The following is a 22,605-nucleotide window of genomic DNA, read 5'->3' as shown; positions in this document are numbered from 1 at the left end:
ACGTGACCTCTGTCATGAAAATCTCAATTGGATCTCAATTGGAGATACTATTTATAAAAAGACTTATGATTCATATAGATGTTTATATCTTTCCTTACATCTATTAAAAATTGTCCATAATTAGACCGCTGGATCATGCTGCTTGGACAAGAAGACATCACAGGGTTTTTTTGTTCCACTGTCTTTCAAGTTTTTTCAGTTATAAGCCTTCCAATATCCTAAGAAATAGACAATATTCAATACACATTTCATTAAAAATATAAGCGCAAAGTAGGTAGGGTTGCCATTGCTATTCATTTATGAGATGAACTTCAGAGAATGACAGAGTCAGATTGGCTGGGGTTGGAAGGGACTTTAAAGATCATGTGATTCCAACTCCCCTACCATAGACAAGAACACTTCTCACTAGTTCTTGTTGCTCAGAGCTCCATCCAACCTGCCCTGAACTTTGTCACAGATGAGGCACCCACACCTTCTCTGAGCAACCTTTGCCAGTGCATCATCGCCCTCACAGTAAAGAAGCTCTTCCCAATATCTGAGCTAAACCTACTTTCTTTCAGTTTCCCCCTTGTCCAGTCACTCCGGGCTTTTGTAAACATTCTCTCTCCATTGTTCCTGTAACCTCCCTTTGGGTACTGGAAGGGCCCATAAAGGTGACCCCAAAGCCTTCCCTTCTCCATGCTGAACAAACCCAATTCACACACCCTTTCCTCAAAGAAGTAGTGCTCCAATTCCTCTCATCAAATCAGTGATGCTCCTGTGGACTCTCTCCCAGATGTAGATCAACATTATTAATACATACTTCTATTGATATGTATTATAAAAGAATAATAAACTTGGAATATTTATGCTCTTTTCAACTTTGTCTCCATGAAAAACAATCAGAAAAAAACGAACAAAAAACCCAAGGCTTTCTTACTCACAACCGAGATTTTTGAATTAGGTTTCATAACTTTTCTTCATCCAAGTAGTTTCTAGTAGTTAAAATTCAAATACTACAGCCTTTATGTTGTGATTTCAGCTTATTTCTGAGCATAAGCTCCCATCTGGCAGCCCAATTCAGCTGCAATTTCAGAAGAAGTTTCAGATTACTTTCCTGTGTGAATTTTGTGTTTTGAGTGCATACATAACTTTAAAAAGAATATAACGTAGTTTATGAGAAGTCATAATTTTTAAATGTGACCAAAAAAAAAAAAAAAAATTAAAAGCCAAGGTTTCTTTTCTCCTTGGGAAAAAAGCCCCAAACCACTAGTATTATACAGGTCTGTCCCTCAGCAGTTTCCTAATAAGAACCTGATGCTTCCTGGTGACTTTGTGAACCATTACATAACATCTATTTATGCTACTACTAGCTTGCAGGATCAGATTCATGGTCTATACTTAAAAAACCTCAGTGGGTTATAAAACAAGATTCTATCTCCTTAAGACATGTATCAGATTGCTTCAAATAAAACAGTAATAAATTCAGATTAGATCCTTAAGGGCATTTTGACCTTTACTGATTTCTATATCTTTAACTGGAAGGATAATACATGGAGTGATAAAGTACAAGTTGTGGCACAGGGAGAAAGACAGAAAAGCTTTTGTGAAACATGGAAAAGGTATTTTTTAAATAGGAAAAAGCAACTTCTCTATCCCCAGTCCTAATAAGATTACAGAAGAACAGCAAAGAAGTTCCAGAATGAAAACATATGCTGGAACACAAATCTTTAATTTGGAATTATATACAGCAGATACTCTATCTGTGTAAAGTTCAAAGTGTCTAAAAATATCTCAGACAAAAATGGCAAGTGATCTGGCATTCAGGAAAATACATTTTTGACCTTCATTTCAACCATATGAGGAGAGATCTCCAAAATATGGTGGGAAGAAGAAAGCAATACAATAACAAGCAAGCGTCATCAATCCTACTATTTAACTTTTAATATCCCAAGATGCATGTGATAATGTTTCTGCTGCTGCCACAGGACTGCAAAGCTGCGACTGAAACACAATGGGGAAAACTAAATGTTTTTAAATCTCAAGATTTGCTAAGTAAGATTAGGCAAAATTTCTTGGAGGCAACCTTCCAGTTTATGTAAAAGCAGGCTCTCAGCCAGCCTTTGCGTGCCCACCAGAGGGCAGAGCCACAGCAGCAGGTGAAAGCTTTCCAACACAGCACAGACCATGTCAACAAAAGCTGCTTTTATTTCCTGAAAAGGCAATTTAATACTTAGTGCTCTCTTTGTAAATGCCCTAGATAGAAAGAGATTTACAATCAGAATATGGAGACCAATGCTATCTTCTCACCTGGAAAATATTTCAGATAGCTAGAAAGACAAGACATTCACCAGCTTATCAACCTTCTTGTTTAAGAGTGAAATTACATTTTTTTAAGAAGTAAAGACCCCATATTTTTCAATTATTAAAGCAAAAAAGTTTTACTTTTAACAACAGGATTTAGATATTGTACAGTGATCACAACAATAGACCTATTAAACTATTGGTAGAAGTTATTACTGTTTAGGTTACTAAATTGCAACACAAAAAAAATCCCCACTTCCGAAGCACAATAAAAAGTTATGCAAGTGTTGAAGCAAACTCAAATTACATGATACAGAAGAGAAACGAACCAGTTCCAGTTCCACAAACAAAACCATTGCGTGGTAGCATCCCTTACTCTTTCTTTCCTAACACTTTAATAAAACTACTGCTAACCTACCCTTTCATGGCAGATTTCTTCTTCCACCTTTTAAACTAGAAAGCCCAAACAGCAAAGTTTTAAAAGCTGTCCCACTTAAGGTTTGCCCCCAAATGCTTTTCTTGCTAGCTCTACTATTTCTAACCAGAGGACTCATCCTTTGCAGTTAGCAATTGCTATGTGATCAGAAGCACCAGCGTGTATTTTTCAGCATTCCCATTCAAATCTGCATGCTAAAATCTGTTACTGAAGAAAAAACTAATGCTTCAACGTTCTTCTCTGCCGAAGACATGTGGGATATGAAATGAGGCAATCAGGCAGTAACTAGAAGAATTTAAGCCCTTTTAAGGCAGCTACAGAAGGAAAGTGTCTGATGAAGGAACAAACCCATTACAAAAGTCTATTTTAAGAGCTCAGAAAGTGAACTATACTCCTTGGGGGGATAGATGACTCACTCAAAAGGTAATAGCAGAGATTTACCTTGGAAAAATTATGGCTCTTTTCCCACTGTTTTAAAGACAGCATTTTTTTTCTTAGTAGCTTCTTTCTTCTTTTTTAAATACAATAAAATATAGTGAAGATAATTTACCAAAAGCTCAAACCGCTGCTATACTCAATGACCAGAATATTTCTCAAAGAAATATATCATTCCTGAAAAGCAGAACATGAAATCCCAGTTGCAGCAAACCTTCCCTTCCTCTTACTGACCTGCTATTTAGGAATTCAGCTGTAAAAATAAACTTGGTGCTTGCTTTGGAGGAAATACTGCAAGTGGGAGAAATTAACTTATTAGGAGCCAGCAGAAAATGTTTCTTTTAGTCAGTTTGATTTATGTCAAAACTGAAAGAATTGATTAGAAATGCATAAAGAATTGTTGATTTGAATAAACAATTCCTTGATGATTTGATTAAAACCCGAACATTCTTTGTGTACCAAGTGTTGACCTGTAAAAAAGCAAAGCATATACGGATTACAAGCACCTAAACTCTCATTATGCCTCTAAAATGAAAATTAGCGTAAATTAGTTGAAAAGAGTAACTATTTTTTACAACGTAATAGTCCTTATTTTGAGATGATCTTGTTGTTGGAGTTAAATATTAAGTGTTACACTATATCTGTTCATCTTCCCCAATTACATGGCTGCAGTGGAGATAATTGCTATATTGCCTGCATATCATTTACAGTACTTTGACCCCTGCTTGTATAAACAGCGGTATTTTTGTCTTCCAAAGGTCAGAGATGTAGTAAGAATTGTATCATTTTCTGTTTTTCTTTTCATTTTGCGATCTACATGACATCATGAAATTGCAATTTACCAAGGATTATTTAGATGAGTGCACTTCCTATTTCTGGTATTTCCTTCCTGTTTTCCTGCTATTAAAGTGAAGAAGTGAAAGCCACTTGTCACAGCAAAAGCCAGTTTACTGCATGATGAGGGCTCTAAAGACCTCATGGATTCCCTCTGAAAACTTTTTTGTCCACCTCCTTGAAGTACTTTTTCAGAAACACTGCTTAGAACTTGCAGCTGCTTATGCTGATTTTGGACAATTATTCCTTCTAGAAACATGTTGTTTGGCTTTCTGGCCCTTATTAATAAACAGAGATCTTTACAACTAAAAAAAAAAGCCAAAGACTTTTGCTTTTCAACACTTTATTAATAGGTGTTTGTTACTGGAATTATGAAGGTTGATCAACCACTACATCACTCAGCCTGTATCAATTTTATCTGGAAGCTAGAACTGGGATTGTAGTCTGCTTCCTATTTTTTATAGTTTGCTTGCACTTTTTACAAAAAAGCTTATACTCACGAGGTAGCAAAAGCATAAGCCTAGAGTTAGTAAGAATGGGAAAAGGACTCAACAGATACAGGGTGTCTGAAGAATTGTCATTGCTCACAACACAACTACATGACCCATTGCTGAGAACAGCGATCAGCAAATAGGAGCAAGATGTGTTCGTTTTGTGTGAATCATGCCCGTATTTTAATGCTAGTAATAGCGTTAAATTAATTATAATAATTATTCATAACATTACATTTATCATAAACTGAAAGACTCAACAGGTAACACAACATGAAGCCACTTCGTGCTCTGACAGCATGCCTGGCCTATCGCAGTCTGCAAAGGCTGCTAAAAATCGCCTCTTACAAAGCTGAGGGCAGAAGGCACTTTCCTCACCTCCCTTCCATCTCGGTGTGTCTCAGGACGCATCACCATGTGAACACGCTGCAGAAAAAAAGCCCCAACACTGTCAGTATGTTTTCAAGCTTATTTGCTTGGACAACTTTTAAAATGTAGGTGTTTAAAAGAGGCGCTGAGACAGCTTTATTTAACCTTCCATCCCCGCGGCTCCAGCCCCCGCGGAGCCGGCCCGGACAGGTGCCCTGCTGCTCCCCGGTCCCTAGCTGCAGAGCCCCGCGGTAAGAGAAGGAAACCCGGGCACCGGTGGCAGAAGGAGGATCGGGTGGCAGAAGGGGAAGCATCAGGAGGGGAAGCATCAGGAGGGGTTGCCGAGCGGCGCCCCAGCTGTGGCGGGGCCGCGGTTTCGCTATGCAAAGCCGCCGCAGCCGCACCCCGCCTCACGCCGCTGCCCCGAGCGGCATCGAGTAATGGCTGCAGAGCGTGAAAAAACCCTGCCATTTATGAATTATTGTAGGGTTTTTTTCTGCTTTGAGAAGACTGAGGGGATACTTCAGAGAACGACAGAATCAATTTGGAAAAGACCTTTGAGACAACCGAGTCCATCTTATGACTCAAATACCACCAGGTCAACAAGACCATGGCACCAAGTGCCATTTCCAGTCTTTCCTTAAACATCTCCAGGAACAATGACTCCACCACCCCTCTGGGCAGCCCATTGCAATGTCCAGTCTGTGAAGACATCTGTGAATGTCCAATGTCCTTGTTTCTGTGAAGAAATTCTTCCTAAGGTCCATCGCAGTCTCCAGCTACCTCACGAAGGGAAGCAGAGGGGCTGGTACCGATCTCTTCGCTCTCGTGGCCGGTGGCAGGATTCGACGGCGAGTCAGGGGATGTTTAGGATGGATACCATAAGGTTTTTCACTCAGAAAGTGGTTAGGCACTAAAACAGACTTCCCAGAAAGGTGGTCACAGCAGCAAGAAGTGCTCGGACAAAGCTCTCAGGCACAGGAGAGTGGAGTGTCATGTGCAAGGCCAGGAGCTCGAGTAGATGTCCCTGTGAGTCTTTGCCAACTCGGGACTTTCTGTGATCCTGTAAAATCTCCTCTCCAGCATTACGATTCTTTTCCCGCCCTTCAGGGGAGGCGGGAACGAGCGACTACGGGGACAAAGGGCCGCGTTCCCTTTAAAGCCGCCCCTCGCCGCCCCACGTGAGCGGCCCGGGGCGGGCGTTCCGAGCCGCGTCAGTTCCGCTTGTGTCGCGCTGCGGAGGAGCCACGCGCGGAGCAGGACGTGAGTGCTGGGTCCCCCCGCGCTCCCCCGCCACGCCGCCATTTTATCCCGCGCGCCCCTTCCCACGATCCCCGCCGCCACCGCCGCGGCACCTCCCGGCCCAATCGGGGCAGCCGCAGATGGGTGGCGCTGAGGCGAGGCTTCCCCTTGTTCCTCGAGTGCCCGCGGTGCCCAGCGGGAGGGATGCCCCGCTGTGGAGCGGGAGGAGCGAGGCGCCGCTGCCGAGGGGGAGCTGCCATGTTGGGGGGCACAGAGTCTGATAGAGGGATAAGATGGCGCCCGGCCGCTCTCCCCCCCGCCTCGGGGGCCGGGGGTAGACCCGGCCCGTCGGCGACCCCTGACCAGCTAGTTTCCGTGCTGTCCTTTTCCTCCGCTGAGCCGCGGGTAGCCCGCAGTCCCTTCGCTGCCGCCCTGCCGTAGGAGATTTGGGCGTTCTCGCCCGCCCACCCCCTCGCCCCCATCCTTGTTCCAGTCTCTACTCTTATCTTCGGGGGGCTACACGAACCGTGGAAAAGAGGAATAGGAGAGGAAAATGGCGGCTGGGATCCGCCTACCTGGAGTTCCCGAGTCGTATTCCTTTCCTTACCTTTCCCTAGTCTCCTTTGGCCTGGCTCATCTTGTCCCCCTCGCCGGCGCTGCGTGTCTCCTCACGCTCGGCCTCTCCCGGGGGGCACCCACCACCCACATCCCTTTTTCCTCCGGTTTCCGCCCACACATTCCTCCATATTGTCCCTTTCTCCGTCCCATGTGGACCCCGGGGTCGTCCCCCGAACATCGTTTGGCTCGCCGACTCAGTGTCGTCCTCTTGCTTATTTTCACATTGTCCCATTCCAGCACTCCTCTGCCTCCATCCTAGAGCGTGGCTTGTGTGTGCTTCCTCACCCTGTATCCTGTGCAGTGCTGAAGCTCCCGTCCTTGTGCTACAGGCTATTACCTCAGGTCTTGCCCTACTTTAGAACTACGTTGATCCATTAGCATTATTTGGACTCTGGCTTGGTTGTTTTGTTGGGTTTTTTTTTTTTTTTTTTTTTTTTTTTTTTTTTTTTTTTTTTCATTTGCATATGTGGGTTTTTTTTTCCACTGCCCGTTTAAGAACGCTGTTACTCCATTTTTTCTTTCCTGGGATACTCTGTAATACTATCTTGGCCTTTCCTAACTGAGGTTTGTATTGTACAGTTTCAGGGGTGCATAATTTTACTCTTAAAGACCAAATGAGCAGTATGTTTGTTACAAAGAGTTTCTAGCAGCAGGGAAGATGTGTAACCGCTATGCCTAACCACATGTTTGCATACCAGAGTGATGTGCAAGGACACCTGGCAGCACGCCTTCAAGGAATGCTGAGTGTCTGCTTGTCTGGCGAATTAATAGTCTCCAGTGACTGATGTGTTGAAGTTGTGGTGAAAATATTAATTGCAGTGCTGTAGCTCTCTGTAGCTGAAGTGTATTTCAGACTGTTAGATTATAGGTGGGAGTTCAGGTGTTTTGTGTGTGACAATTGTGCGGCATGTTGCTTGCAAATCCAGTTGGGTGAAATGCCTGTGCCAAAGTGTACATACTGCTAGAGTGTTAATAATTCATGTTTGAGGAGGTAGTAGAAAGGAGTCAGCTGAAGGGCACTATTATATTGTATGTTTTACATTGAGGATTTTGCCATGTGCAGGGATCTATGAAAATTGTGAAAAATCATTCTGCTGTAGACAGTTCAGATGCCAAACCACTGCATTTGTTGTGCTCTAGATGTGTTTTAATGCAGTTGCAGCAGAAAGAGGGAAGAGTGCTTGATATTACATCTGCAGTGCATATTAAAGCTTAAATGAAAAGGCAGAAAAATCTTTAGGATGGCTTGAAGAAAATGAGCCAGTACAAACAGGTTTGAAGATTGCTTTCCAGCCAAAATGGAATGTCATTCCTTATATAGTGTTTTCATGTTATTTTTCTTTTCCCAGAATGCCTAAATCAAAGGAACTTGTATCTTCAAGCTCATCTGCCAGTGATTCAGATAGTGAAGTTGACAAAAAGGTGAACAATACATACAATTCACTACTTATTAACTCTTTTGTTTCAGGCTGGGGTTAAGGAATTAGGTGAGCATTATACTACAGCATGTATGTCATTCCATATCAGACACTTTAAGAAACTTTCTCTTCCACCCACTCATCTCAACAACTGCAACAACGAAAACCAGACAATCCACCTTCCAAGTATGGGTGGATTGCATAATTTTTTCTCTGAAGAAAAGTTTTTTTCTTTAGTTGCACTTTGTTTTCTTCATGCCATTCCATATGATAATTGCAAATTCCCTGTGAATCCTTGCTGCTTTGTGGCAAGCTTCTGAAGGCTTCTGTATCAACTGCTCTCGTGGGAAGAATTAGAACTTGAGAACATGCCTACAGCCACCCTCTGCCATTTTAATATATGGATTACTTCTCCATAACAAAAATCTGCACTTGCCCTGTGCTCCTTGTGTCACTTGTTTGCATGGGTTTTTTCCTCTGCTTCATTTTGTTTTATTTGCTGTTACACCTGCTAGTTTCTCACTCAAAAGCTGAGCCAACCTGAGTTGATAAATTTTAAGATGATTGTTATAAATGTATAAGTCAAATGTTTCCATTTAATTTAAATAGTTATTGAAGTTAGAAGTTTGTGTAGATGCGCCGGTCATTCTGAACAAAAGCAGAATGATTGTAAAAATCAAAGTGATTTAGCAAAAAATTGTTAATTTATCTTTTTTAAGAAATGCTAGGTGGTAACACAGACATCAGGTCTTTTAGTGTAGTACAGTACATGGAGAGATCTGGTCTCCTATTTTTACTTGAGTGGAAATAGTAATTTTGTAGCTTCTCTGTGTAATCTGATTTACAGGTGATGTCTGGTTGCTCTAAAAAGTCACATAATTTATCATGCTGCAGGCAGTTATTAGATGCTTATTAAAAAAACAATGATCTGGTAGAGGTAATTTCCAGATTTTTTATTATCTTATTAGTTATCTTAAAAAATAATTTTTCTAGATTATTTTTCTTATCTCTTTTTGTTGGTGGTGGTGTTTTTTTTTTTTTTTTTTTTTGAGGTGTTGCAAGCTGTTCTGTACTTTTTGTTCCATTTAGGGGAGAAGAGGGTGCCATTTCCACCAGACTTAGTTTTTTTATTAAAACTACTCAACTGACAGTGTTACTGTGCAAAAAGAGAAGGATTCTTGAAATGTATTTTGATGTGATTAAATTCTCTTCAAAGCGAAAGTGTTACTTCACTGAGAACAGAATCAGGCTCATTTTGAAGTTTTTAAATTCCAGCCTGAATGTACAGTATTGAATTCCTGCCTTCACAGCAAGAAGGTGATGAAGTGCATTGCTTGGTAGTAGGCTGTGACATACAATGTAAACTTACCTGTAGCATACAGTGATTGTGGCTCATGCTTTTCTTTTTTTATTTTGCTCCAAGGCAAAGCGGAAAAAGCAAGTAACTCCCGAAAAACCTGTGAAGAAACAAAAGACTGGTGAAAGTTCAAAAGGTGCAGCTTCTTCTAAGCAAAGCAGTAACAGAGATGAGAATATGTTTCAGGTAAAATTGATGACTCAGAGCCTGGTTAAGGTAACATGTTACATCATATGCTGTATAAATTTTATGAGGTGAAGTGTAATGCTTGGCCTCCTGGAATCCTTGGCTGAAGGGTATTATGACGCTGGCGTTCAGATGAGATGCTCAGAAAAGCCTGGTCGGGTTTCAACAAGAGTAAAAGAATCTGAGTTGTATCAATTAATCTAATTCTCATGACTTTGCTCCTGGTATGTGTGGGTAGTCATTTTGTCAGTAAATACAGCGCTTGCTATCAGTATACTTGAAATATTAGATCAGGTTTTTCTCTACATGGAAATGTTTTTTTTTAATTAGGGCTCTTGAAAAATATGTTCTTGGAAACCAAAATGTGGACTCTTCGTTCCTGTTTAACTAGGTCAAGGGCAGCTTAGTCTTCTGTGTTATTACAGCATCTTGGAATAAGTTTTGTTTGTTCCTTTATGTTATGATGTAGGGTTTTATCACTGAACATCCATAAAGATAATAACTTGTGGTATTGCCTTGTTTTTAAGATGGGATGAATGTCTGTTTTTCAGTAGAAAGATTCATTTGTGAATTCAGGCTATTGCAGTTCCCAGGGTTAGCCAAGGCAGTAGTAGTGCGTGCTGAGGGTTGATACACAGCTCAGAATTAGCTGTTTTGGGGGTGTGGATCAAGATCTATTAAAGGGCTCTGACTAGCTGGCTGGAAAGGAGCTTGCATGCTTGAGGCCTTGAGTCTCAAGTTTGTGAAAGGGTGTGGGAAAGGTGCCTAGTGAGATGACCCAAGTGCAGAGTAATGTAAATGAAATGGTTCTGGGCTGTAGCTGTATGAAGTAGTATGGGGGAAGAAAAGTGTATTCTAGGGAGAAGACCTGCTTAACTGATCCTGCCATACAGGGCAGTTATTTTTAATGTCTGCGTTCTTATTTTTCCAGTTATGTTTAGAAGGGAGAACTTCACATGAAGGCTGTGTCTGGACGTCTGTATTGAAGGAAGTTATAATATTTTTAGTTCTGCTTGGGCATGCTCTGAACCCCATAGGAAAAATGAAATAGTGAATTCTACAACTTAGGAAGTGAACTCCAGGTAGAACTCTAAAGAACTATGTATATATTTAATGCTATGTTTGTAGTAAGTTTAGAAAATTTAGTTGCTATGGTTGTAGTAAGTTCAGAAATTCTAGCCTTGGAGAAAACGTCAAAATTTTTAGTACCCCTGATAAAAAAAGGCATCCAGATCCTTTCAAATCAAAGCGAAAGTATGCATGCTCTGGTTTCTTGAAACCTCTTTGACCTAAAATAATAAAAAGTTACTAAAAACAGACAGTAGAGGACTCATATTACTCTGATAAGAACAAGGTTCTTCTGGTGTTGACTATAATACAGATCTTTAAAAATCACCTTGACCTAAAATATCAGCATTATCCAGTCTGTGCTTGCCTTTGAAGTAATCAACAATAAAATATTTTTTAGATTACTCACTGTATTATGGTGAAGCATTGTCAGTTTTTGTAGTCTACATAAACTTCTGTGTAGTAACTAACATGCAAATGTTGAACTATAAAAATAAAACTACAGTGGGTGTGAGTATACTCCCCCTTCTTCCCCCCCTACCCTGGAGGGCATGGTCTTTAATTTTTTAGGTCTAGTTTTGTTTGTTCTAGGTGTCTTAATGATACTAGAAACCTTTCTGGAGAGCTTCTTTCTCAAGGCGGTAAAATGATCTCTGATGTGGAAGTGACTTTGCAGTATAGCTTTACAAGAGTGGCTTCAGCTGATGGAAATCAGGCTGTAAAGCATTCATAGGATAGTCACAAGTTCTGTGGTGTCCATATTGTGTGTGGGAGTGGCTGCAAATGATGTGAAACCAAGAGTCGTCTTGTTCTACACCCTCAGGCTGTGTTCTTGCGGCATACAGATTCCCTTAATATAGACCTCATTGTGACTTCTGTAGTCAGAAGTTTCATAATTTTCATAAATAATTACATTTAATATTTTTGTTTGAAATTGTTGGTGTAATGGTTTTTTTGCACCTACATACAAAGAGTAGTGTTAATGTATGGAGAAGACAGTTTGTTCAGTGTAAAAGATGAGGTGTATTCTATGTATTTGCATGTCTTGGCCTTATTAGGTTTTACAGAGAACTGATATTCTCTGCAATTTGATGAAAGATATGTGTGCTGTTAGGACGCAGAAATTTATGTTACTCCCATGTGCGATGTATTACTTAAGGCCCTAAGGACAGGCAGTATTTCTGTTAATGTGGAAGGGTTTAGCCTTACTGCATTAGATTCCTGTCTGTGGCTTCAAGCCAACCTGAGCTCTGCATCATGTCCTTAGTTTGACTAATCCTATCATCTACCTATGCCTGATTTGGATAAGGTTTGTCAGGATTCATTAATGGCTACCCAGAGCAGAACCACATTGTATGATCATGCATTTAACTGAAATTGTTATTTCAGAAGTTGTCTCTGTTGTCCATCAACTTCCCAACCCCTTTTATTTTTGTTTTTTTAATGTGTTTTCACCATATTTGGGCTTTGATTTCTGAGGCATAAGTTCTTTGATTTTTCTAGTATAATTTCCCAGCGTCCTTACAGACTCCTGAAAGAAGGTAGACATAGAAATAAATTTATGATGCTCTGAAACTGTTACTGGTTTAGTGCACTAATCACGAAACTTAGGTGGTCGCTGATGCATTTCACAATTTGCTTTGTTGCAGATGTCACTGTTCACAAGAGTCTTGTGCTCCTTACATATGGTTATTGGCTAGGGAAGAGAGAGGATTTTTTGCTGTTTATGCTTGCACTGTGGGTGTACAGTTTAATCCAGAGAAACTGGAAACAGGAAAAAGGATGAAGAAGGTGCTTGGTGAAACTCACAGAGGAAGTCAGTTGCATATCTCTGAAAGGAACAGAGATACATTTCAATGCCTTTTTTTCTAAGAAACAGAAACCTGGAAATAATGGTTTTAATGTTTACTGATTTATGTAAGTCAATAGAGTAATATAATCTAGGGATCTGTACTGTTTAATAAAAAGTATATGAACTTCTCTGTGAAGGTTGAACTGCGCTAAGTACTCAGCTGTAAATCATGATAACTGTCTTGGTTTAACTGCAGCCAGCAGCCAAGCCCCAGGCCGCCACTCACTCACACACCCACCAGAGAGAATTGGAACAGTAAAAGCTGGGAAACTGAAGGGTTGAGATGAAGACAGTTTAATAGACAAAGGAGAAGCCACACATGCAAGCAAAACAAACCAAGGAGTTAATTCATCATTTCCCATGGGCAGACAGCCATCTCCAGTTCAGCTATGTCCAGTGCCCTCCACACCTAAGTGTCACTTGGGAAGACAAATGTCATCATGCCCAACATGCCCCCTTCCCTCTTCTTCCCTCCACTTTATATCTTGAAGGTGATGTCATGAGGAGGCCTTTGGTCAGCTGGGGTCACCTTTACTGGCTATGTCTCCTCCCACTCTCCCAAGCACCCCCAACTTCCCTGCCAGCGTGGCAGTCTGAGAAGCAGAAAGGCTTTGGCTCTGTGTAAGCTCTGCTCAGCAGTAACTAAAACATCTCTGTGTTATCATCCCTGTGCTCAGCACAAAGCCAAAACGTAGCCACGTATCAGCCAATATGAAGAAAACTAATTTTTCTCTGTACAGCAACCCTTAGAATGCTGCTCTGGTTTTAGAGACAGAAAAATACCTTCAATCACTGGAATTACTCTTAACATTATCAGCAGGTGCATGAAAAAAGAAATATTCAGAAATTTACCTTATCAGAATTACAGGTAGCTAAGTATCAAGGAACATCAATTTACTGACTTAAATGAGTTAAGTCTAGATTTTGTTGAGTGTAGATGTTTGTTTGAACTGTACTTTAGAAGCCTGCTTAATAGTTTTAGTAGTGGCAGCTTTTGCATGGAGTTCAACTAAATATCTGAAATTTGATGGGAACATTAATCTTAATTCTAGATGTGGTGTGATCTCTAACTTAATTTCAGCATTTACATAGAGAAATGCTTTTATCTAAGATAGACTTTATGATTGAGTGAATATAAACTTTGCATTATTGCTCCTCACCTCACTGAAGTTGAATTAATACCTAGAATCTTTCTTATCCTTGAAAATCATATTCTAAACCCTTCTACTGTACTTGTAGCTGTAATCTGCTATATTGAATTAGATTTTATTTCTTATTACATATCTGGAGTTTCATGGCAAGACACTAATATTCTTCAATAGCTATGGAAAAAAAGGGTGCTGCAGAGTGCTACTAATTGAAGCCGTTCCTGGAGGTGACCTTAAAAGTTACTGGAGTGTTAAAGGATAAAACTAAGAAATGTTGTCCATGTAGGGTATTTAGGGTATTCTTTGCCAGGAATGCAGATGGACTTGGGCATGGTACCAGGTTTGGTCTGAAAGAGCTGAGCTGCCATATCATTATTTAGTTTTATTTTTGAGTTTTAAATCTGTGTTGTAACTTTATACAATAAAAATACTGTCTTATGAACAGTAATGACTTACTAATTTTAAAGTATGCTTCAAAGTAAGAAAAATACTTCAGATTTCCATTGTCTTAATTGTTCTAAAATCAATTTAAGATGTTATATAGCATCTGCAGAAAAATTTATGTAAGCAAAGATAAAGTATTAATGTTTGTATCTATTTTGTGAAATGTGAGGATATGACTTTAACATCTGTGAATTATTGTAGTTGATTGAAGACTTCTTCAGTCTTACGGATCAAACTTAATTCTAGTGGTTTTGGGCCAGAAGTGCAGGGCCCATCCTTAAATTGTATCAAAATGCAATATGGAGAGATAAAGGAAGTTGAAATTGAAAGTTACTGTTTTACCAGGAAGGAATGTTTTCTTTTAAAATTGTGTACTTTAGAATCTGTTCTTTTGTTATATAAAATGTATCCAAAAGATAGATGCAGAATTCAAAGGATTTCTTGGAATTGCAAGAAGTTTTATTTTATTATGTTTTGATTATTTATTTTCTGATTCTCAAATTCACCTTGTATTTGGAATTTATCTGAATAGATAGATATTTATCATGTTTGGAAGGATATTGAATAAGCCCAAATTCAGAGTGTATTGCATAGTTGGTAGTATGATTCTTCCCGAAATTCTCCCCACTCCCCCCTAAAAAAACAAGAGGTACCCATGTCATTCAGTTGTGACACTGATTTGAAAATTATGGAATTCCAAAATCCAAGTTCCAAAATTTCATACTGTGCTACATACTGGTAAACTTAAAAGATTTGACTGTTCTTTTGAAGAGCTGGTGGTAGCGTGAGGTGCCCATGAGGACTTGGGGGAGGGTGTGTGACAGCTGGTGGCTAATTTTCACTGTGTTAAAAAGGGGGAAAGGTGTCACACGTGAACATCTTAATTTGCTTTTTGTACTTGTGGAATGGACTAAAATTTAGATTTGGGAGTAGTGCTCCCTTTTTCCTTCTTTGTTTAGAACTTCTGCGAAGAAAGGAAATATTTTTTTTCAGAAAACAATAAATTCACGACTTGCTAGAAGCAAGCATGTAAAGAATACAGGTATTTTTAATCTAGGAGAGCTACTTCTGCATTGAGCATTGCCTACTCAACCAGTTTTAAGTCGTTACTTACTAGCCTACTGACTACTCTGAATTAAGCTTTTAATCTAGTTGTTTCTGTGGTGTCTAAAATAAGCTGCAGTGTGACATGTCAGAGTCTAATGCTGCTGGGGAAAGTGAATGCTCTAATATGTAAAATACCTAATGAACCGTTATGTGTTTTGACAGATTGGCAAAATGAGGTATGTCAGTGTTCGGGATTTTAAAGGGAAAGTCTTAATTGATATTAGAGAATACTGGATGGATCAAGAAGGTGAAATGAAGCCTGGCAGAAAAGGTATTGTTTTGCTTCATGTTACTTTGTATTGAAGCATGGTCTGCACTTTGCAGTAGAACTTCCTATATAATATTTTTCTCCTTTGTTGCTGCATTATGCTTTTTGAATATTATTTTATTTTCTAATTATTTGTGTTTTTACAAAGGATTAGTCTTGTCTGTAGGTTATGGATAAAATCTTAAGTGAGTTTTAGATTAAAACAACCTAAACATTTAATGTGACTAATTATTTAAAAAAATTATTAAAAAATGTTTTAGTAGAAGGAGAAATATCTCAAGTATCCCAAGTTTGTAATCTGTAGCACAGCACAAGCCACAAGTACTTCTAGTTGCCACTTGCACAGTTGCTTTTCATGGCAAGGCTTCACTGTATACCATTTTCAGAACTTCCACATCTCAGAATGGGGATTGCAGGACAGTTACAGTGGTGGTGCTGTGCTTAGTGTTATGTTGCTTCTCTTTGAAAGCCTACTTTTTATCCATTTTCATATAGCATCAGTGAAAGGTAAGTGTGAAATGTTCTGCCCTGGGATTCATAAAACCACAGAATGGTTCGAGTTGGAAGAGTCCTTGAAGATCACCTCGTTCAGCCCCACTTCTTGCTGTGGGCAGGAACACCTTCCACTAGACCAGGTTGCTCAGAGCCTCATCTAGCCTGGCCTTGAGCGCTTCTAGGCATGGGTCATCCACATTCTCGGGCAGTCTGTGCCAGTGCATTGTCACGTTCACAGTAGGGAATTTCCTCCTAATACCCACTCTAAATCTACCCACTTCCAGTGTGAAGCTGTTCCTCCCTGTCCTGTCACTACATGCTGTTGCAAAAAGTCCTTCCCCAGCCTGATGTACTGGCAGCCTGCTAAGTTTGAAGAAATCTAATGTACAATCACTGTAAGGTTTGTTACAGTCTTCCAGTGTGCTCAGGAGCAACTCAGTATACTACCATCCATTTAGAAAGTTTGAGAAGCATTTTCAACATTTCTTAAATAACTGAGAATAGGTTTGCATTAAGAGGTATACTGGTGCTCTACAAGAAAATTGCTGGTTTTGGATTTGTAGCTAGTTAACGAAAAAGGTTACTCTAACTTCTAAGGACTTTATGTTCTGTGTTTCAAGGTAGAATTCAATGGTATGTGCCCTTGAAATGGCAAACAACAACAGGATTTGATGGGTGGGCCGAGTGACAAAAATGACAGTGTGTAGATAGAAGTGTTCATCAATGCAGCAAAAAGAGTCAGAATTTTGTTAGGATAAAAATAATCTGATGCTATATGTGAGTCTAATGTTTCCTTAATGCACTCATATGCTGCTTATCTATCTATACTGAAACCAGTATGAGCAGTCAAAATTTTGTAATAAAACAAAAATAAACCCAGCAGTTTAAATTACTGGCAGTGTCTTAAACAGCAGGTCTGAATTTTGTTTGGTTGATCTGGTCTGTGATATTTTAAATTGTGGTGGTGCTCTGATAAGACAGTGACGGAAAAGAAAAGACTGTGTGCTCCAAAAATGGAATTAAAAGTTTCAGCTATTTTCAGGTCCTGCTCTACCTTCAGGGAGAAAGCAATGAAGGAAAGCTATCACTGGGAGAGTAATAATAATTAGTTGAAGAGCTTGACAGGAAAAAGTAGGAGATAACTGGGAGCTCTAGGCGCCTGGACTTTCCACAGAGTGGTTGTAGAAATTTTTGGGTAAGAATGAGTAACCAAAGCAAAAATGAAACATGTGCCTGTATTCAAGCTTGAGGCAAAGATGAGACCAAATTTAGAACTGAAGTCATGCTTTGTGGGGTACTGAATGATTATTGGTTGAATGTCACTGGAGACTGTAGAAAACTTGAAGTAAAAAGTAACTTTGGTGATGGTTTGTGAGCGCTAGGGAATGATAGAGAGTCTTCCAAAAGGCTCCTTTATAGCACCTGCTGTTTGTACTACTTTAAGAAAAAGGTAAAAAGCCCCGCCAGAATTACAGTACTGGAAGTACTGTAAAAGTGCAGAGCAGACTGTCTGCATAGGTACACCTTTTCAGGAATTTAAATGATTTCCTACTTATCACCCAGGACATTTGTACTGCCTTCTGTCAAGGCCAGAGTTGTGTTTCACTTCTTGTGTTTTGCCTAGGACTTGTACAAGTATGTTACACACATTTTCTTTGTAAACCTGTCTAGAAATAACCTGAAGTTCAGTTAAAGCTTTGGAAGTGGGTAGTTTCACTTTGTAACTAAGATGGTTGTTGAAGTAACTCAAGTATTAATATTATAACAGAGGCTTAGTGTATGAAAGCAGCCTTTATAATAATTGCACAAGATCCTGCACCACAATTTTCTTTTTTCTTAAGTGTTTATTTTTAATGCTTTTCAGGTATTTCTTTAAATCCAGAACAGTGGAACCAGCTGAAGGAACAGATTTCTGATATTGATGATGCAGTAAGAAAACTCTAAAGACAGAGCCATAAAAAAACTTATATCATTTAGTTGTATTAAGCAGTCTTTTTACATTGGCTTTAGTTTTCTAAAATATTGTTTTCCAAGCTATTGTATATTTGGATTGCAAAACAATTTGTAAGATGAATACTTTTTTTATGTGCATTAAAAGTGTATTCTGAGTGAGGCTATTTGTGTATACTTTACTAAAAGGAATTGTGTTGCTTTCACCCCATGGTGTAAAATAAACAAATTAAGTAATATGTAAAGCATACTTGTTTATGGCCTTTTGATTTAACGTGTTTGCTGATAAGGCCACCTAATAGCTTTAGCTGTTGTTTTAATTTCAGTTTAGTTTACAGTAAATATTCATGTTTTATGAGGGGATTTCTTGAAATGTCTCAATTTCACTTTTACTTTTATTCCATTTTCTTTGCTATTGCCCTGCAGCTTTCTGCTTTAAGACTTGATACAAACAGTGAATACTTGGAAAAACACATTTTTGTAGATAATTTTCAATACTGTATTTGGTAATTTACCCTATTTATTCAGATGGTAACAGTCTTGAATATATAGCTTTTTTTGCATTACTTGCGTGAAGCATTATGCTAAACAGTAACACTTCAACACAGAACACATGCTCTCTCTTCCCATTTTTCTGTAGCTTGCTTGGCCTAGAAAATACAAGTAGCCTTTTTTTTGGACTTTTGATGTGAAGCATTAACTTCTACAGTAATAGACATATACCTCAGAATAAGACAGTATTTAAAGGCTCCAAATGTGGTTATTAGAACACTCTTCAAGGTTTGCATTAAATTCATTCTGGAATGCATAATCAGTTATTCTATGGAAAAGGAGGAGTTGACCTGTCAGTAGGGTTTTTGTTCATTTGAAAGTATTGCATAAACAGTGATGTTTAAATTAGACTGTAACACAGGTTAAGCAATCAAACAGGGTTAAAACTGGTGCAGCCAAAATGTCTGTCTGTCATGTTTCTGCCCTGTGTGTGCTGCCTGTCCAGGCCACTGAGCTCAGGGTGCTCCCTGTGGCTCACGTGTGCACGTCTGGTTTATCTCTGTGCAGAAGGCGCTTAGCGCGCACAGGGAGCTTACCTGGTACACGGTGAGCTTGGCTGGTCAGCCCCGCTACTCTGGACATACTCTGGACAGAAAAGCCTCTGCCCCATGGAAGCTCTGTTATGCAAGATGCTGCCCTAGAGGAAGGGCTTCTGCGTGACCGAGTCACAGACAGTGGAAGGGAGAAGGGTGAATGTGATGGAGAACTTGGAGATGTAAGAGGCGCACCAGGGTGGAAGTTAATAGTGCAAGATCAAAGTTTGCTGGCACAAAATAACTACAGTGAAGAAACGGAAGCAGAATTGGAGGAGTTCATTTTCTGACATAATTAAGCAAAACAAGAAGATAAAACAACTTAATAAAAAGGACATTTCAAAACTGGTGAATGTCCAACTTAGTTTATATGTAATTTTCCCATTTGATGATAACATAGTCTCTAAATTTTGTATAGTTAAACAAGATTTACTGTTTGTTTAGTTACAGAACATTTTGATATATTTGTTTATATTGCAGACATGATTTTAAGTGCCATACGCTCTCTATGTACTGCAGAGTTCATAATTCAATGCAAATAGGTTTTAAAGGTGGAGGAAGAGAGACTTTGTAAAATTAAGTGCATGTTACTTAGTTTAAATATGTCACATATCTTCAACTGCTTTTTAACTTACCCACTGTTGATATATTACAAATAAAATTTAAATCTGTTTCTGTATAGCTCAAGAAATCTTATGTTTTTAAGAACTGTTTGAGGGTGAATAAAAGGGTGAGGAGGTGTTTGTGGTAGCAGATGTGCTTTTGGGCACAGCATTCTTTTTTGAGTGACTAAACAACATATAGGGCTATTTGGACCAAATAGAATAAATATGAAATAGCTGCTAAAATTTCACAGATGAGTGAAATAATTGCTTCAGATCCCTATAGACAGGTTCTTGGTGTTTTTTATTGCAATATATATATAATGTGATTTTGTTTCTGTAAGTCCAAAATTTTGCAACCAGATTTCATGCATTTTACCTCAGAACTTTAAGTGGCTACTTAAAAGTGCATAGTTATCAGAGAGAAGATTGTCCTCACTTAGATTACTGTGCTAATAGATCAGTTGTGTTCAGGAAGGTGGGAAATTAAAATCATTCATCTGGGGAGATGGAGTGAAAAGGTTTAATATAGCGATTAGTTTTCATGGGGAAATTGATGGTAGAGGTATTCAAAGAAATTAGCGTTTGTTAACCATGAACTATGAGTTATTAGTAGGTATCAAAAGAGACAAGTCAATTTCACAAATGAACTCAAAATGGGGTGACTTGATCAGGTGACTGATGGGCTTGTAAGGTGGTAATATGCAAGTAACCTCAATAAAAGTGTGACACATTCAGTATTATTTTGAAATAAATGCTAATGATTTGTCATGCCATCATCTGTAGCTTCCCTTAATTTGAGAAGAAAATTCAAATCTTTTTTGACTAAAGATTATTTTTTGCAGACAGTGTTAGCTAGGATATGTATTCAACTGTCCATGGAAGAAAATTGTGCATGTATGATGAGGCTGTCTAATGCAAGATAAAAGCTCCCACTCCCATTTAGGTAATGAAAGATACATTTGATTCTTGGTGTTTATGCAGGGCGTATTAGCAATATGTTTTATAAATAAGGCCTACTGTGGAGCTTAGGGGAAAAAACACATCACAGAACTGCCAAAGTACTGTATATGTGATAATCAAACTGTCATGTACCATGTTGCTTGTATGTATAGATGTTCATATTGAAAATAAACAAATGCAGTACTAATTTTGGTATTTCTTCTAAAGAAGATGGCCCTTGCTATGTATGTATGTGATCTGTTAGAAAAAAAAAAGTTGATGATTGTAATTCTGGTAACTAAAATGTCTTACTGTTAGATGTGTGGAATGTTTCATGTTTTGTTCTGGTGGTGTCCAATACAGAGAGGCCACTGGAAATAGAGCCCTTCAACTGTAATTACCTTAATGTTAAAATAAAAAATGGTTAAATTGCATATGTGTAATAACAATTTGAACACTTGGAAATAAAAAAATACTTCTGTTGACATAGTGTTATTTTTAATAGAATTTTAGCTGCACTATAATGTTACGGTACTTGCTATTTGTTTCTTGCAGCTGTTGTAATTTGGAAATTTAGAAACTTCATTATCTTATATTTGGTCTGCATTTGCGGGTAGGAAACTGATTGTGCAGCCCAGAGAGAAATTTTTCACTAGGTTAGGAAAAACAGCTATCATGTAAATTTGGAAGCAGCAGATGCAAGCACATGGTCAAACATCAGCTAGGAGGAAAGTGCCTGGTAAGTTGTTAGTGTTAATGAGATTGGCTGATTATCTTTTTGTCAGTGGGGTTTCTCTTTGACTGTAAAATGTTGTCACAGATGAGGTAGAAAAATATCATGTGTTTATCATCATTGGTCAGTTACATCTGCATAGGGTTCTTCAGGAGTGTTATTTCTTTTTCATACACTTGCAGTGATTGATCTGTAGGGGGTGGATTAATTAGTGGACTATAGCCTTGAACCTATCAGTCTTTTCTTCAAGTAATTCTGCATAGTTTAAGCCACAGAAACAGAAGTAACTCTGGCTCAAAGGGAAGAAGTGGTGTGAGAGGTTGATGGAGGGTCATCATGTCCTCCCTAATCTTCATTCACTGCCCTCCCACTACTGATGGGTTTCATCTCTGTAGCTCTGGTGACTGCATGGAAGAGCATTCCAGTGGGCATTTCTTGTCCTGTGGTGAATTAAGGCAGCATGTCCTCTGCTCGCAGTTACATTGAAGTGTGAAAACATCCCTGGGGAAACTGAAGTAAGTGGTCTTTGGCTTAATGATGGTTTATCAGGGAAGCTTAGTTTTGCTATCATGTGAGCAAAATTAAGGACATGCTACCAGTCATGAGGGTGCTCTAAGAGTCTGGCATCTGTGCCCTTGGTATTGCACTTGATTTAACAAAAATGTAATACTTTTTTATAAGATCTGCTTGATTTGGATATTTTTTGTGCTTCCATTCTGGTTTCAGTGATTTCATATGCTCATCAGATGTCAAATGAGGTAGGGATGGAGGTTGTGTTGAGGACTCAGGTTTTTAAAAGTTACTTGTTAGATGGAAGGGGGCTCTCAATCCTAAAAGTTAAAGGAGCTTACAGTAGAATGGAAAGCTGGTGTAATTAACAGACTGTTCTAGGAAATCTCTAGCTGTACTTGATAAGGCTAAAAAAGAAAAACATGCCTGCTTGGTCAGCATGCCTAGTAGACTGCTGTCAATTACCAGCAATCACTTGGGGAGGAATTAATGCGATGAAACTGTTGAAGTAAAGTAATTGTAAGATTTTACATAACCCTGTTGTGTTATCTAAAAAAGAGCTGTTTCACACCTTGAGGAATTAAATGCTTTATGCTTTCACTAATAACCTCATGTGTCAGGATGAATATTACACTGTTGAAAACAAAGATTCATTTCCTCTTAGTTCATCTTAAACCTCAGTTTATCTACACTAAAATACCCTTAACAACCCAGATCTGAGAGTTGAATGAT

General features: G+C 38.9%; 1 protein-coding gene across 2 annotated transcripts; it reads left to right on the top strand.

Moving 5' to 3' along the window:
• The first annotated feature begins 6,016 nt into the window (after positions 1 to 6,016).
• SUB1 (SUB1 regulator of transcription) lies at positions 6,017 to 21,115 on the top strand. 2 transcript variants are annotated; one of them, XM_050986835.1, is made up of 6 exons: positions 6,058 to 6,111; positions 6,946 to 7,050; positions 8,058 to 8,130; positions 9,550 to 9,669; positions 15,451 to 15,559; positions 17,916 to 21,115. In XM_050986835.1, the coding sequence occupies exons 3-6, from the start codon at positions 8,059 to 8,061 to the stop codon at positions 17,993 to 17,995; spliced, it is 381 nt and encodes a 126-aa protein (XP_050842792.1). In that variant the 5' UTR covers positions 6,058 to 6,111; positions 6,946 to 7,050; position 8,058; the 3' UTR covers positions 17,996 to 21,115. The 2 variants fall into 2 exon arrangements, with proteins under 2 accessions (XP_050842791.1, XP_050842792.1); XM_050986834.1 differs by lacking the exon at positions 6,946 to 7,050 and having other exon boundaries at positions 6,017 to 6,111.
• Positions 21,116 to 22,605: the final 1,490 nt, after the last annotated feature.

This window comes from Serinus canaria, chromosome Z (assembly GCF_022539315.1).
Source record: "Serinus canaria isolate serCan28SL12 chromosome Z, serCan2020, whole genome shotgun sequence".
Taxonomy (NCBI): domain Eukaryota; kingdom Metazoa; phylum Chordata; class Aves; order Passeriformes; family Fringillidae; genus Serinus; species Serinus canaria.
The sequence above is the reverse complement of the archived record's forward strand: the minus strand, read 5'-3'. Positions and strand labels throughout refer to the sequence as shown.